Raw genomic sequence first — 14225 nt, 5'->3', positions numbered from 1 at the left:
TCCGATTCACAACGGTACTCTAAAAACCTTTATCTAATCATAAATGTGAAAGATTTCAACGTTTTTCTAGCATTAGAACAGTTTAAATTGAGAGTCACTGATATTACAAATACAGTTCATATTATAGGACAAAATTTGTTTATAGAATCTTTTATTTCCTAAACTAAGTTTTGTTAACTTTAAAGCTTTTTTGGTTAAATAAAATATTTTAGGAAGGAGAAAAGAATACTTCCCCTGGGAAAGACGCAAAATCTCACCAGATTATGCAAGAACAGCGTCGACGACAAGCTCAACTGCAACATCATCAACTACAACAACTGCAACATCAACAGCAGCAAAAGGCGCAACGTGGTAGACCTCCTAGTCAGCAATCCCTAGATCCAAGACTAGGGATTGATCAAGGGAGGTTATTACAGCAGGATCCAAGAAGTCAAGATCCAAGAATGGAAGGAAGACCACCACAAGACCCAAGAATAGATGGAAGACCACCCCAAGATACAAGAATGGATGGAAGACCACAACAAGACCCAAGAATGGATGGAAGGCCACCACAGGATACAAGAATGGATGGAAGACCACAACAAGACCCAAGAATGGATGGAAGGCCACCACAGGATCCAAGAATAGATGGAAGGCCATCACAGGATCCAAGAATGGATGGAAGGCCACCACAGGATCCAAGAATGGATGGAAGACCCACACAGGATCCAAGAATGGATGTGAGACTTCAGCAAGATCCAAGAATGAATGTCAGACCACCACAGGACCCAAGAATGGAAGGACGACAGCCCCAAGATCCAAGAATGGATGGTCGGATGGTACATGACCCACGAGTTGCTCAAGATCCAAGATTGGATGGAAGATATTCACAAGATCCAAGATTCCAAGCTCTACAAGACGCAAGACTTTCACAGGTTAGCCTTAAACATTGATTTATTATAAAGCATATTGCAACACATTTCTAAGAAAAGTTTAAATCTGAGCGATTCAAAACTTCTCCTGAAGATATTTTATTTTTATTTAAGGTTTCATAACTAAATAAATTTGTGTAAGAAAATTATTGTTACTAAATGATGATAAAAATAAGGGCTCATAATGTAGGAAATGAGACTGCAGCATGCAGGACGAGTTGACCCTCGTCTTATATCTCCTCATGATGCAAGTAGGACTGACCCGCGTGGTTCTGACTCAAGGTATCATGGTGAGCAGCAGCGGGTGTCCCACATGCCCGATACAGGTAGACCCGGATACCTGCCCCAACCCGACTCCAACCGTCCACCTGTCTCCGAATCTGCTGAGATTACCCGAAAACAATTTCATTCAGATCCTAGCAGGCTTGTCAGCAGTAGCAGCACAGTCTCTAACAGCCATCAGACTCTTACATCTAAGCAGATGATTCACATGTCAGTAGAGAAGGCAATGCAGAACCAGCAGAACCAAGGATCTAGTGCTACCAGGATGTCCATGATTATTGAGGAAAGTATCCGTAAAGAAGCAGAACGGGTAAGTGATATCAACTCAAAGACAATATTTGTAGTTATCTGCTAAAAATTCTTGATCATTATCATGCAGGGTAAAGAGGGAAGGGAAAAAATCACACAAAAAACGAAAACAAAAAATTTTAAACAGTATCAGAAAACTCAGTGGGGACCTTGAAGTTGACCTTATTAGGGCACCAAAACGCTCCATTAGACTACTAAAATCCACACTTTTCTTTCGAAGTTTGCGCGGGCTTCAGAAACCTGTAAAATATAAGTTGTGAAATTGAGGAAAAAATATTATTCTGAAAGGGGGGGGGGGCAAAAATATGAGTCTCACAACTAATATACACCCCTGGCATTATGTGTTATGTTAAGGAGCAGAGAAGGAATAAGTATAGTGCTGTTGTACAATCTGAAGATAATCTAGAAGGACTGGCTTGTCCCAGAGGGGGTAGCAATATACAGGATAGAAAGCAAGGTAGGCATACTACACTACACTTCACTACACTACACTACACTACACTACACTACACTACACTACACTACACTACACTACACTACACTACACTACACTACACTACACTACACTACACTACACTACACTACACTACACTACACTACACTACACTACACTACACTACACTACACTACACTACACTACACTACACTACACTACACTGCACTGCACTGCACTGCACTGCACTGCACTGCACTGCACTGCACTGCACTGCGATGCACTGCACCGCACCGCACCGCACTGCACCGCACTGCACCGCACTGCACCGCACCGCACCGCACCGCACCACACCACACCACGATACGATACGATACTTCACAACACGTCACGTAACTGTTTAGGTCCCCCAGCAAGTTCTGCAGGTTCCCTGCCCCAAGTTGAGGGACTAGCAGCAAGATTTGATACCTACTTAGCAAAAGAAAAAGTAAGTTATCCTTGGAAAAATGGAACTTAAGTGATAGAGCATAATTTTTGTGTGTGATTAATTTGTAAATTTTTGTTGTAAGTATTTTCACTTTTAGGCATGTTTTTAAAGGGAATGTTCTTATATCTTTGAAAAGGAGTATAGGACGATTATTTTTGTTCTAATGTACCGTAGCCAAAACTTTTCAAACGATCCTCACAATTTCACAAACCTGACAATCGAAGAATGTAAAGGTCTAATTCTTTCAAAATTTGTGAGCATTCTCTTGAATTTATTTTAAATAAAATGTTAATTTAAGTATTGTACCATGTTCATGTTTCCTATTATAGGAGAAGGGTGGATCCCGTGCCGGTACATCTTCTGCTGGACCAGACAGCTTTGGAGCCAGGTACTGAACAAGCATTGCTTAGGGTCCATTTATTTTTATCCTTATTTGTGGATACGCATAATTTCTGGGATCCGGATCAAGGGAACGAAAATATCCGTATCTGTGGATACGGATATTTTCTCGGATCCAGATCCAGGGAACAAAAATATCCGTATCTGTGGATACGCATATTTTCTCGGATCCGGATCCAGGGAACGAAAATATCCGTATCTGTGGATACGCATATTTTCTCGGATCCGGATCCAGGGAACGAAAATGTCCAGCGACCCTTCGCTTCAAAATTATGAATCTGTGGTAAATGCCACCTGTTCTATATTACCTTGGGGGGGGGGGGGGGGGGGGGGGAAGTGTAAGTTTTATCTGTTTGTTTTGTTTAAAAGATTAATGTTCTCGAAAATCAATTTAAGAGTTAAAATTGGAAAACTATTTTTAGATTTTCCTCCCCTGATCCTGTACAGACACAATCCCGGCCCACCAGTACTGGATCAAAATCCTCTCTGCACACTCCCGATCCTACTCAGGTAATTATCTATCTATCTGTCCATCCATGTATTATACCATTAAAAGATAGGTATAAACATACATATATATTACATACAGTATGCGTAGTATGATGGAAACTTATTTAAACTGTCATAATATGGCTACTGTCCAAAGGAGACCACAAGAAACTTGTAAAAGAATTAAAATTTGACAAAAGGAATTTTTTTATTGAATGACTTTAGTGCAAAAGCAGCGCCTGACCTTCTACAATATGGTTTTAAACCTGCTGAAATCTTGATGACCAAAGAAAATGTCTTTCAATTTTTTTGCGCGAATACAAGCTGTGATCCATAGGAAAGCTTACATAACGATCATTTACCTGAAGATCATTACTACTGTCTTCTGGGACGGTTTGAATTATATACTATGTGTACCGAGTTTAGAGGTCCGGTAAAGGACTTCTGTTGAGGTTGAAGAAGGTTAAATTTGATGAAATAAATTCAATTTACTCCCAAACATTGAATATACGTAAAATTATTTAAATCAGATGTCTAAATTGGGCTTAATATAAAAAATGTTATAATTATTTTTTAAGTTTCCATAATTACTACGCACCCTGTATATCCATGTATCTATCTATCTATCCATTTATTTATCTATTGTTCCATTTGTCCATTTGTATATTAATACAGGATTAAAATCCTCTACCCATTCATGTTCCTTTTCTCCAAATAATCCTCCATTATAGACTGGAATGTCTGTTTCATAGCCCATTTAAACCGAATTTAATTCCGATGGCAAAGATGTCGGGTAATCAATTCTGAGTAAAGGGAACGGTGATCTTAAAACTTGTGATCAACACTACGTGTACACTTACAGTGTGTACTGCCGCCATTATATTTTATCAATATATACGGATTTCTTCGTTGTAGATGATCAGACAAAGGTTAATAGGGTACCGTTGCGTATCAAACATGCCACTCATTAATGTAATTACCTCGATAGTTCTTCTGATGATTATTAAGACAGAGTAATTAATTAGGACGGAGTAAATGATAAGAAGAGGATTGGTAGTCCTATTCTGTCTCCGGGAGGTAAGAAACCTCTGCTCACAGAGGACGGGAAGAAGAGACGGGATCCTGACGATACCAGACGCTGGCAGGTCAAACAAAAATTTTTACTTTTCGGTATTTTTTACTCCTAGTTTTTTGTCCCGGATTTTACCACGATAGCGATCTCGGGATTTCACAATGGGAATCTTTTACGATTATAACATAATAATAATAATAATCTATTACATAGATTGTCTTTTCTGATGAAAACTGTTTTTTTTTCTTATCTTCCGAAAAAGCTGACATTTTCAATTTTTCACAAGACCGATTTTTTTAATACCCCGGTATTTTTTCTTTTAATCAGAAACTGACTAATTTTTACACAGAACCTTTTTTCATACATTGTTTGAATAAAATGTATGGATACAATTATAAATATATATAAAATTGTAATATTTTAGGATGAGATTTCTGAGGGTTTTGATCGTCTTGTTGCTATGGCGTCTGAGGTCGACAAAAGACGAAAATCCGCAGAAAATTCACCCTCAAGAAATTCTCCCAGGTATTGTCATGCCTAAGGATAAGGGTTGACTGCGATTATTATTATTATTATTATTATTGGAAATTTTGGTTCATGAAAGCCTCTGACAATAGTGCCTCTCCAATTATCTTAACTTTGATATTTTGGATAACTCATTAAATTTTAGTATTTGTTTTGAATGTTATCATTATAATTATCATCGTATGTGCTTAATTTATCAGCTCTAAAGTTTTTAATTAATGTCAATCTGCTTTTCTTTGTTTTCCTTCGTTTAAAAATTTCCGTCCCTTACTCGCCTTTCCAATCGAAAATGTTTAAATTTATGAAAGTTATGATATTGTAGTGCACTAAAGAAGGGAGTTGTCAGAACAAAATAAAACGTGGGATTAACCCTTCTTTAAAGACACCAAAATTACGATCGGAATTCAGTTTCTCACTGGAAAACTGATTTACACAGTTACTCCTGTTTTCTCGCGAACAGTTCCCTTATGAAGTAAATTTTTGATTTGAATTGTGAATATAGGAAAGGTGATGGAGGTGGAGCTAAAGGATCTCCTAGAACTGGTGTAGATATCAGACTTCTTCAGGTTAACTATTCTTTAATTTAAGGGACTGTACGCCTTATTTTTAGGGAGAATGAAATAGAAGGGACATACAACTGACGCGGATCGCCCTTCCATATGACGGTACTCCATTTGTATAAGAAATTTTTGTCTGATGTACAATTTGAATTAGCGCGTATACAACAAACTATTCTGAATATTTCTTATACAAATGGAGTACCGTCTGCAAAGCATGTATAGTCATATGGTAGGGCGGGCCGCGACAGCTGTATTTAATACTCCTTGGTTATTTCAAATGATGCTCCATGCAATGCCCGATTCACAGCTTTGTCCGGCCAAGTATGAATTAGATATCAATATTAATAATTTTGAAAACTTATTATTTTCATTTGTGGGTTCTTTAAAAATTTGACTGGCGCATTTCTATTGCAGGAAACTATTTAGATATTATCAGAAATAAACTCTTTTGATTATAAGAAAAACGACAATATCTTTTACATTATTATCAGATAAATGTAATAAGAGTACCACTGTGGATCGGGCATTGCCATCTTTGTATGGAAGGTCACTTGAAATTACGCTCACAACTCCTGTATGCCGACTCCATTAGGCCTGATCCGATCAGGGTTCAGTCATGTGTTAGTTGTCTATTCTGAAGCAATAGAAATATAGGATGGCGGCAACATCTATCTTTCTATCTATCTCATTATCCAATTAGATTTAAGAATCCTTCAATCGGCGCTATCAGTAAATGGAAATATTTACTTCTACTGAAACTATGGTGTACAGTACCAAAGTGAATAAATACTAAAGTGGACCAAACTCATAGTTGGATGACGACATTTTATGTCCCAAGTATTTAGAAATATGTATATATATATATATATAAATTGGTCTGTATACGGAGTGTCAAACCAAATTAAACCTTATGGCCCAACCTGTCGTCGTTCCCTTAGTCTGTTCCACTTTAGTATTTATTCACTTTGGTACAGTACAGTCCCTTTTAGAAAACTATACTTGTGTTGTAAACTTCTAATAGTTCAATGTTAATTCCAAAAGATAAAATCATTTCATAAATCCTCACTCCTCTTCTCAATTCTCATACAGAAGTCACAAATTGATGTTGTGGATCTTTGAATGAAGGATCAGATCTATGGATTGATTTGATTTGTCTTTCATACCCCATGGTGGTTTATATGTGTCAAATAAACGTCAAATCAGTTGAATTGGTCAGGTCAAAGTTTTTTCTGGTAACTAAAATCACCCTAGAAAAGTTTTGTTGTCCTTCTAAATTATAAAGAATCACTTCAAAGAAATTATAGAAAGATTGGCTCAAAACCTGGATTTTTATTTACGTTTTAAAAATCTTTTTATAATTAAGGATTCTAACCCGTATGACCAGCAGACCCTGGCCATGAAGATCAAGGCTGGATTGATGGGACCTCTGCCCCCTCGTGCCGGAGAACCAGGTCCTTCGAGGGCGGAGCTGGGTCCACCACGTGGCGGAGAGAAGAGTCGTGGGGCGGAGCTTGCCAACCTTCCAGGAGAAAACTTGCCAGAACATCATTTCAAGAAGAAATATTTTAATCAGGTAAATTTGTTGAATATTTTTACCGTGGTCTTGACAATGTTTACAGGATAAACATTAAGCAAGGCACTGTGGCTAGGACAAAGGTTGATGTAAGCAACAAGGTTCTAAGGAAAGATACCTAGTCCTTCTGTAAAGAAAGTGGATGCTTATTCAGGTACTCTAGATAGTATACTAGATAATCTTGAATGGAAGTTGGCTTAAGACTCAGTAAACCCTTAGGAGTTGACCCTTGTGTAAAGCTCTATTTGGTTTTCCATCAGGTCCCATAAGGACTTGTTATGCGGGACTTTCTTGGGGGATGGGCTGACCCTTTAACAATGATGGGCAGAGCTCAAGTCCTTCAGTTTATGATGGACAACTGGCTTATGCAGGGCTTGTTGGCTTGTTGGCTTAATGAGGTAGGTTATGACCTGTGATGTTCCCGGGGAGTGCACCATTGTAGGCTATGGTAGGGTATACTTCGGTTCAGCCTGCCCCCTGGTGGTACCTCATCCGCGGATGGCCGGGGGGGGGGGTGTCCACCTGATGGCGGTCTGGGTTCTTCAAACAGCAGGGGGCTTTCAGATCTCTTTCCTGATATTCCTGATTGTACTATAATTAGCAATCATGTCTGTTAGCTAGTTCAAGGGACTCTCAATGTTAAGATGACCCTCATTGCAAAGAAAGCAATGCCCGATTTACAACTGTACTCTTGATAGGTTTGTCTGATGAAGTATGAATTAGATATCCATGTTTTTATTTTACCAACTCGTTTATTTACATTTTTGGTTTCTCTTGAAACTTAACTTGCGCATTTCATTTCTTACTCGTTACCAATATCTTCCATATACTTGATCAGATTAAGATTTCAAGGTTACGGTTGTGAACTTGTGATTCGGGTATTGCGCACATTCTACACACCCTGTACAATATAATTAAGTTTACAACCTTTACAATACAATAATCTGCACACACTGTACAATACAATAATCTGCACACACTGTACAATACAATAATCTGCACACACTGTACAATACAATAATCTTCACACCCTGTACAATACAATAATCTGCACACACTGTACAATACAATAATCTGAACACACTGTTCAATACAATAATCTGAACACACTATACAATACAATAATCTGCACACACTGTACAATACAATAATCTGCACACCCTGTACAATACAATAATCTGCACACACTGTACAATACAATAATCTGCACATCCTGTACAATATAATAATCTGCACACCCTGTACAAAACAATAATCTGCACACCCTGTACAACACAATAATCTGCACACCCTGTACAATACAATAATCTGCACACACTGTACAATACAATAATCTGCACACACTGTACAATATAATTAAGTTTACAACCTTTACAATACAATAAACTGCGCATCCTAAACAATACAATAAACTGCGCATCCTAAACCATATAATAAACTGTACAATATACTGTAAAAGGACTTTTAACCGTAAACCCTGTACATTATACAATACAATAAACTGTACATCCTGTACAATATAAAAAACTGTAAACCCTAAACGATACAATAAAGTGTAAATTTTGTTAGGGACATAAACCATACACCATGGAGGGGTCTGGGGTAATATTTTGGATATATCTGATTGAACATGCATTGAACACCTATTACACCCAATAGATGCCACATGTCAACAATTAGCCGCAAATAGTCCTAAAATCTGCCATAAATAACATCTTAGTCTAAGAAATATAAACCAAAGTGACGTCTTTAACTTAACACAAAATCTTTAGCTGGACCCCTGCCGTACACCCTGTACATAATACAAAACGATTAAATGTACTCCCTTTGTACAATGCCATAAACTGTACACCCTGTACATTGCTCAATGTAACTTGTACAATACAACAAACTGTACACCCTGTATATTGTACAATAAAATAAAGTATACAGTATACACCCTGTACATTGTACAATACAATAAACTGTACACCCTGAACATTGTACAATACAATAAACTGTACACCTTGCACAGGAGTTCCTGAGACAGCAAGAAGAAACCCAACGAGCCCGGGATAAGGAGGGTGGTCACAGAGTACATCCAGATCAAGTCCGGGGTCCTCAGGGGCCAGAAGGTGTAAATAGAGAATATCACAGAGGTTCTTACGACCAGGGGCGCTGGGAGGGGGACAGGGGCAATGTTTCCTATGATCAAAGGTGAGAAATATTTCTGTTTTTTATGTTGTTGTAATTTAAAGTAAGCCTCCATTTAAAAAAATAAACATGTCCGATTCACAACGATACCCCTGAAACCTAATCTTATCAATATGTTTTTCTGACTTATTAAATTCTGATAATCTCTCCGATGTTTCATAAGCAAAATGTGCTCAACTCAATTTTGCAGTAAACCACAAATGAAAATAAACTGTTTTTATAAACAGAAGCATGGATATCTGATTCATACTTGATAGACAAAGCTTGAAGGGAACCGTTGTGAATCCTTCATGCCACTCTACCAATGTAGGACTACTTGAAATTACGATTTCAATCCCTATAATTGTTTTTAAACTATATAAGACTTTGTACCTTTTGTTCAATATACACCAAGTTTCTTGCCTAATAACTTCGCATTAGTCAATTCATTAACATACATACAAATATTGTTTTTTGTTTTTTATTAAACCACAGAAAAAAATGAAGAGTCTTTTGTAAGACTTGTTATGGTTTTGAACGTTTGATAAAACCTAATGAATATTTGGATTTGTTTGATAAACCCTAATGAATATTTTGATAAAACCTAATGAATATTTGGATTTGTTTGATAAACCCTAATGAATATTTTGATAAAACCTAATGAATATTTTGATTTGTTTGATAAAACCTAATGAATATTGTAATTTGTTTGATAAAACCTAATGAATATTTTGACTAGGATGGCGTTGGAAAGACAAAGATTAGAACAAAGACAAATCCAGGAGCAGAGAGCTTATTATGAGGTTAGATATATTAAATATATAGAGCGGGTCGTTATTTTACTTATTTGTCCTAAGGAATGTAATGTAACTCAACGTCCCTCGGCTGGGGGATAATCATGGGTCAGTAATGCTGGTGAAAAGGCGGTAAAATCACTACTATAAATTTGTTAGCACTTAGCGTAAAGCTTCTTAATTATGTCGGGAATGGGGGGGGGGGGGGAATAGGGCAGAACTCCCTTAATATTTTATTAAACCTATGACCCATTCATTTTTGGTAAAATTTTTATTATAAAGGCTACTCGAGGAGGGGATCCTCGAATGATGGCTCATGCCGAGGCCAGAGGTCAGCATCCTCAATCTGGTAGAGGTCACGAATCTCGTGGAGGTCATGTTCATGATGCAAGTGCAGGTCCTCATGATGGTCGCGGAGGACAGGACTCCAGACAAAACCAAATGGAAAGTCGGGGTGGTCATGCAGAGTCTCGAGGTGGTCACCACGAGATGCATGGTGGTCAGGTGAGACAGATGTACGGCGGATATTCCAGGGAGTATTTACAAGAACAGGGACCACGTCAGGGTCAAGGACAACCAGGGATGGGACCTGGACCTGGACAACAGGGAATGGGACCAGGACCTCCTGGGATGGGACAGGGACCTCCTGGTATGGGTCAGGGTCCTCCTATGGGACAAGGAGGTCCTAATATAGGACCTGGGCAGCAAGGTATGGGACAAGGACCTCCTGGAAACTACAACCACTACACACCACAAATGATGCAGGTAAGCTGTGTTCGTTCTAATGTTGAAACAATTATTTATCTTGGTTTTCTAGAATTCTTTATAGGAACTGTACACGTAAATTGATTGTACCCTCCGTGTAATGTGACACGTCTGATTCACCGAGGTGCAGGATAATATTTTTAAAATTCAAAACATCCTCCATACAACGTTATCAACAATTTCAAGCAGGTCTGTGGACAAATGTAGGTGTAAGTATTGATCAGTCGATGGTGAAATGGTACCGTTGTGAATCGGACATGCCAACTCTACAGCCGAAGGATCGCTTGAAATTACGTCTACAGTCCCTTGTTTTACAGCTTTGATTTGATTAACTTGTAAACATCTTTCTCATATATTTGATATTTCTAACCCCCTTGAAATGTGCGTCGCAATTAGATATTTCGGAATTCAGCCAAAGTTCATTGCATTTTTTTGTCTGCTGTCCTGAATATTGCTAACTTATTTCACTTACGTAAACGGAATTCCGATTGCAAACCTAATGGCTACAAATGTTATTTATGTATATTTCAGGTGTTGGTTTAATAGATGCTAGTTTTACACGTGAGATGTTTAATGATGTTTGTTTAGGCATATCGACAGCAGATGATGATGTCGGGTCGTCCACCCCCTCCACCCAATCAAAAATGATTTGTGTAGAAATCCGCCAGTTAGTCCTTCATTTTTGAATTTCCCGCCAGTTTGAATATTCCGCCATTTGGAATTGCCCACAATTTAAATTGCCCGCAATTTAAATTGTGGGCAATTTAAAATAAATGCTCAATTTTAAAATTGAAAGAATTTAGTTGCTGCATGAAATATCGTTTTTTATGTAATATTTTATGTTAGTTTTTTAACATTATAAAAATGTTTTTTGTTTTGTTTTAAGCACTTGTGTACTAAAAATTTTAATTTGCCGATCTTTTTAAAATCAATAAGGGAAAGAACTGTTAATTAGAAGTATTAGAATATCAATATCATTCTCTTTAACCAGACGAGAAGGTCTGTTTAGTAATTAAGCATGCGTTTAGGAAATGTTGTTAAATTGTTATTGTTCAGAAGATGGAATTTAACCCTAGCTTCTACTTTAAAATACCTTAACAAAGTTTTGAAAATCCTGTTCCTCTGTAGATATTGTGCAATTTTCTATATTGTAATAAATTATTCATTTGATTTTTTTTTATAATTTCCAGTGTGAACTAAAACTATTTGGAAAAGAAGGATGTAAAGAAAAGAGAATAAATTGGATAACATTTTGGTTAATCTTTCAAGTTCATTATGACTAGCTTTTTACGGAGGTAAAAAATATATTTTCTATTAAACTTTAATTGAAATAAAAAGATTATTATCATTATAAGTACACTAACTTATTTTACCAATAAATATCGCATTTTTTATTTTTTTTTATTTTTTTAAGATTTATCATAGGGAATTTAATTTTCTCCTCATATGAGGAATAGCAGATCTTCTGTATTTCAACGTTCCGTAGCTGGTGGTTGTGAGCAATTGGTTCTACAGTGACTAGAGCAAAGTTCCTTTGATATTTTATGCGATTTTTAGCAAAGGATAAACAAAGTTTCTCTCTCCTTATCCTTAAAGGGAGTGTTCGCGAAAAATGAAAGGGGGTATAGGCTTAATGCGATAAAAAAGCTGTTTTGATCGCTACTAATCATTATCTTACTTCTATCTGTTGCGTCTATAAGGAGAAAATTGTTAAAAACGACTCGCACCGAAGAACGCAGCGTCCATACAAATTCGGAAAGATGCAACATTCAACTCGGATCGTAAACAAATCAATTTAATTCCAAACAAATCATTCAGATATTACAAACAGTAGTCATCGATCATTTTTCGAATTAACAAATACTGGTCCTAGAATAACTTTTAGGACACTTTCTGAACCCCCTTTCCAGGGCCTCATCCTGTGCTATGGTTAAAGAAGAATTCCTATTTATCCTATCTAACTTTTACTTTATGATTCCTAACCATGTACCAACCTTTGTTTTACTTTATTGTACCCCTAATGTACCAACCTTTGTTTTACTTTATTGGACCCCTTGCCATGTACCAACCTTTGTTTTACTTTATTGTACCCCTAGCCATGTACCAACCTTTGTTTTACTTTATTGTACCCCTAACCATGTACCAACCTTTGTTTTACTTTATTGGACCCCTTGCCATGTACCAACCTTTGTTTTACTTTATTGTACCCCTAACCATGCACCAACCTTTGTTTTACTTTATTGTACCCCTAACCATATACCTCGGGGTTCCTAATACAAATTTCTTGATTGTAAAGATGGAGGGACCTCGGGGTACCTAATGCAAATTCCTTTATTGTAAAGATGGAAGGACCTCGAGGTTCTTAATGTATATTCCTTGATTGTGAAGAAAGAAGGATTTCTGGGTTCCTAATATTTATGCCTTGACTGTAAAGAAAGAAGGACCTCGCGGTTCCTAATGTATATTACTTGTTTGTAAAGATGAATGGACCTCAGGGTTCCTAATGTATATTCCTTGATTGAAAAGAAAGAAGGACCTCGGGGTTCCTAATGTATATTCCTTGAATATGTAAAGATGAAAGGACCTCAGGGTTCCTAATGTTTATTCCTTGATTGTAAAGAAGAAAGGACCTCCCAGCTACCGACAATCATTAATTATCTATTGATCTGAACCTGAATATACCTACAGTGAGGAATTGTAAACCTAAAGGGACTGTAAGCTTAATTTTAAGTGACCATACATGCAAAAATGGCAATGCCCGAATGACAGCGGTACTCATGAAACCTATATCAGATCAATACTGTGGAAGATTATTCTTTTATGTTTAATTCAAGTAATTAAAATATGTTTTTCTACAGAGAATTGCGCGAGTCATGTTTGTAGAGAAACTACAATTAAAAATAATAATCTATTTAAATTACAAATATTGTTCTCTAATAAACACTTGATCAAACAAACCTTGTGAATCGGGCATTGCTATCTTTTCATGGGAAGTAGGATGAAATTACGCGCACACTCCCTTTAAGAATTAAAAAGAGACTGATTGTGCTTTCTTCATTTATAAGTTTCTAAAACTGTTAAAATATCCTCTCCGACAATGCCATTCATTTGAAACAAGGCATTGCAAATACAAATGGTATTTCCCAGGGACGTATTCAGGAATTTGTCAAGGGGGGCTCAAATTTGTTTCCCCCCCTCCTGTACCATTTAATAGATTATATCAGAGCCCATGGTATATAGATGATTTATTCTTGAAGAATACAGTGATTGACACTAATTCTCACTCACACCAAATGCGCTCATATACACAGTGAGTGAATAAGATCGGGGGAAAGGGGGTGGCGGGGGTTTTGTAGATTAATTTTGAATCATATTTCATGTTCTTATTAAATAATGAGAATTTGTTAATTTGTTAGAAATTTTGTGATTTTTCTTCCCCCATACCTCCCTTCCC

General features: G+C 37.0%; 1 protein-coding gene across 2 annotated transcripts in view; it reads left to right on the top strand.

The window, feature by feature from the left end:
• LOC111704635 (mediator of RNA polymerase II transcription subunit 12) overlaps nucleotides 1–11941 on the top strand; it is a 50253-nt gene extending 38312 nt beyond the window's left edge. For both annotated transcript variants that reach the window (XM_023476929.1, XM_023476928.1), the window contains exons 32-45: nucleotides 213–914; nucleotides 1102–1503; nucleotides 1857–1959; nucleotides 2340–2422; nucleotides 2752–2810; nucleotides 3244–3331; nucleotides 4336–4455; nucleotides 4807–4907; nucleotides 5410–5473; nucleotides 6831–7040; nucleotides 9055–9236; nucleotides 9952–10015; nucleotides 10289–10771; nucleotides 11360–11941. In XM_023476929.1, coding sequence (XP_023332697.1) covers nucleotides 213–914; nucleotides 1102–1503; nucleotides 1857–1959; nucleotides 2340–2422; nucleotides 2752–2810; nucleotides 3244–3331; nucleotides 4336–4455; nucleotides 4807–4907; nucleotides 5410–5473; nucleotides 6831–7040; nucleotides 9055–9236; nucleotides 9952–10015; nucleotides 10289–10771; nucleotides 11360–11419 — 2721 coding nt within the window. In that variant the 3' untranslated portion in view covers nucleotides 11420–11941. The remainder of the gene's footprint in view (nucleotides 1–212; nucleotides 915–1101; nucleotides 1504–1856; nucleotides 1960–2339; nucleotides 2423–2751; nucleotides 2811–3243; nucleotides 3332–4335; nucleotides 4456–4806; nucleotides 4908–5409; nucleotides 5474–6830; nucleotides 7041–9054; nucleotides 9237–9951; nucleotides 10016–10288; nucleotides 10772–11359) is intronic.
• The last annotated feature ends 2284 nt before the right edge of the window (nucleotides 11942–14225 follow it).

The sequence above is a fragment of the Eurytemora carolleeae genome, unplaced genomic scaffold (genome assembly GCF_000591075.1).
Source record: "Eurytemora carolleeae unplaced genomic scaffold, Eaff_2.0 scaffold31, whole genome shotgun sequence".
NCBI classification, from domain to species: domain Eukaryota; kingdom Metazoa; phylum Arthropoda; class Copepoda; order Calanoida; family Temoridae; genus Eurytemora; species Eurytemora carolleeae.
The sequence above is the reverse complement of the archived record's forward strand: the minus strand, read 5'-3'. Positions and strand labels throughout refer to the sequence as shown.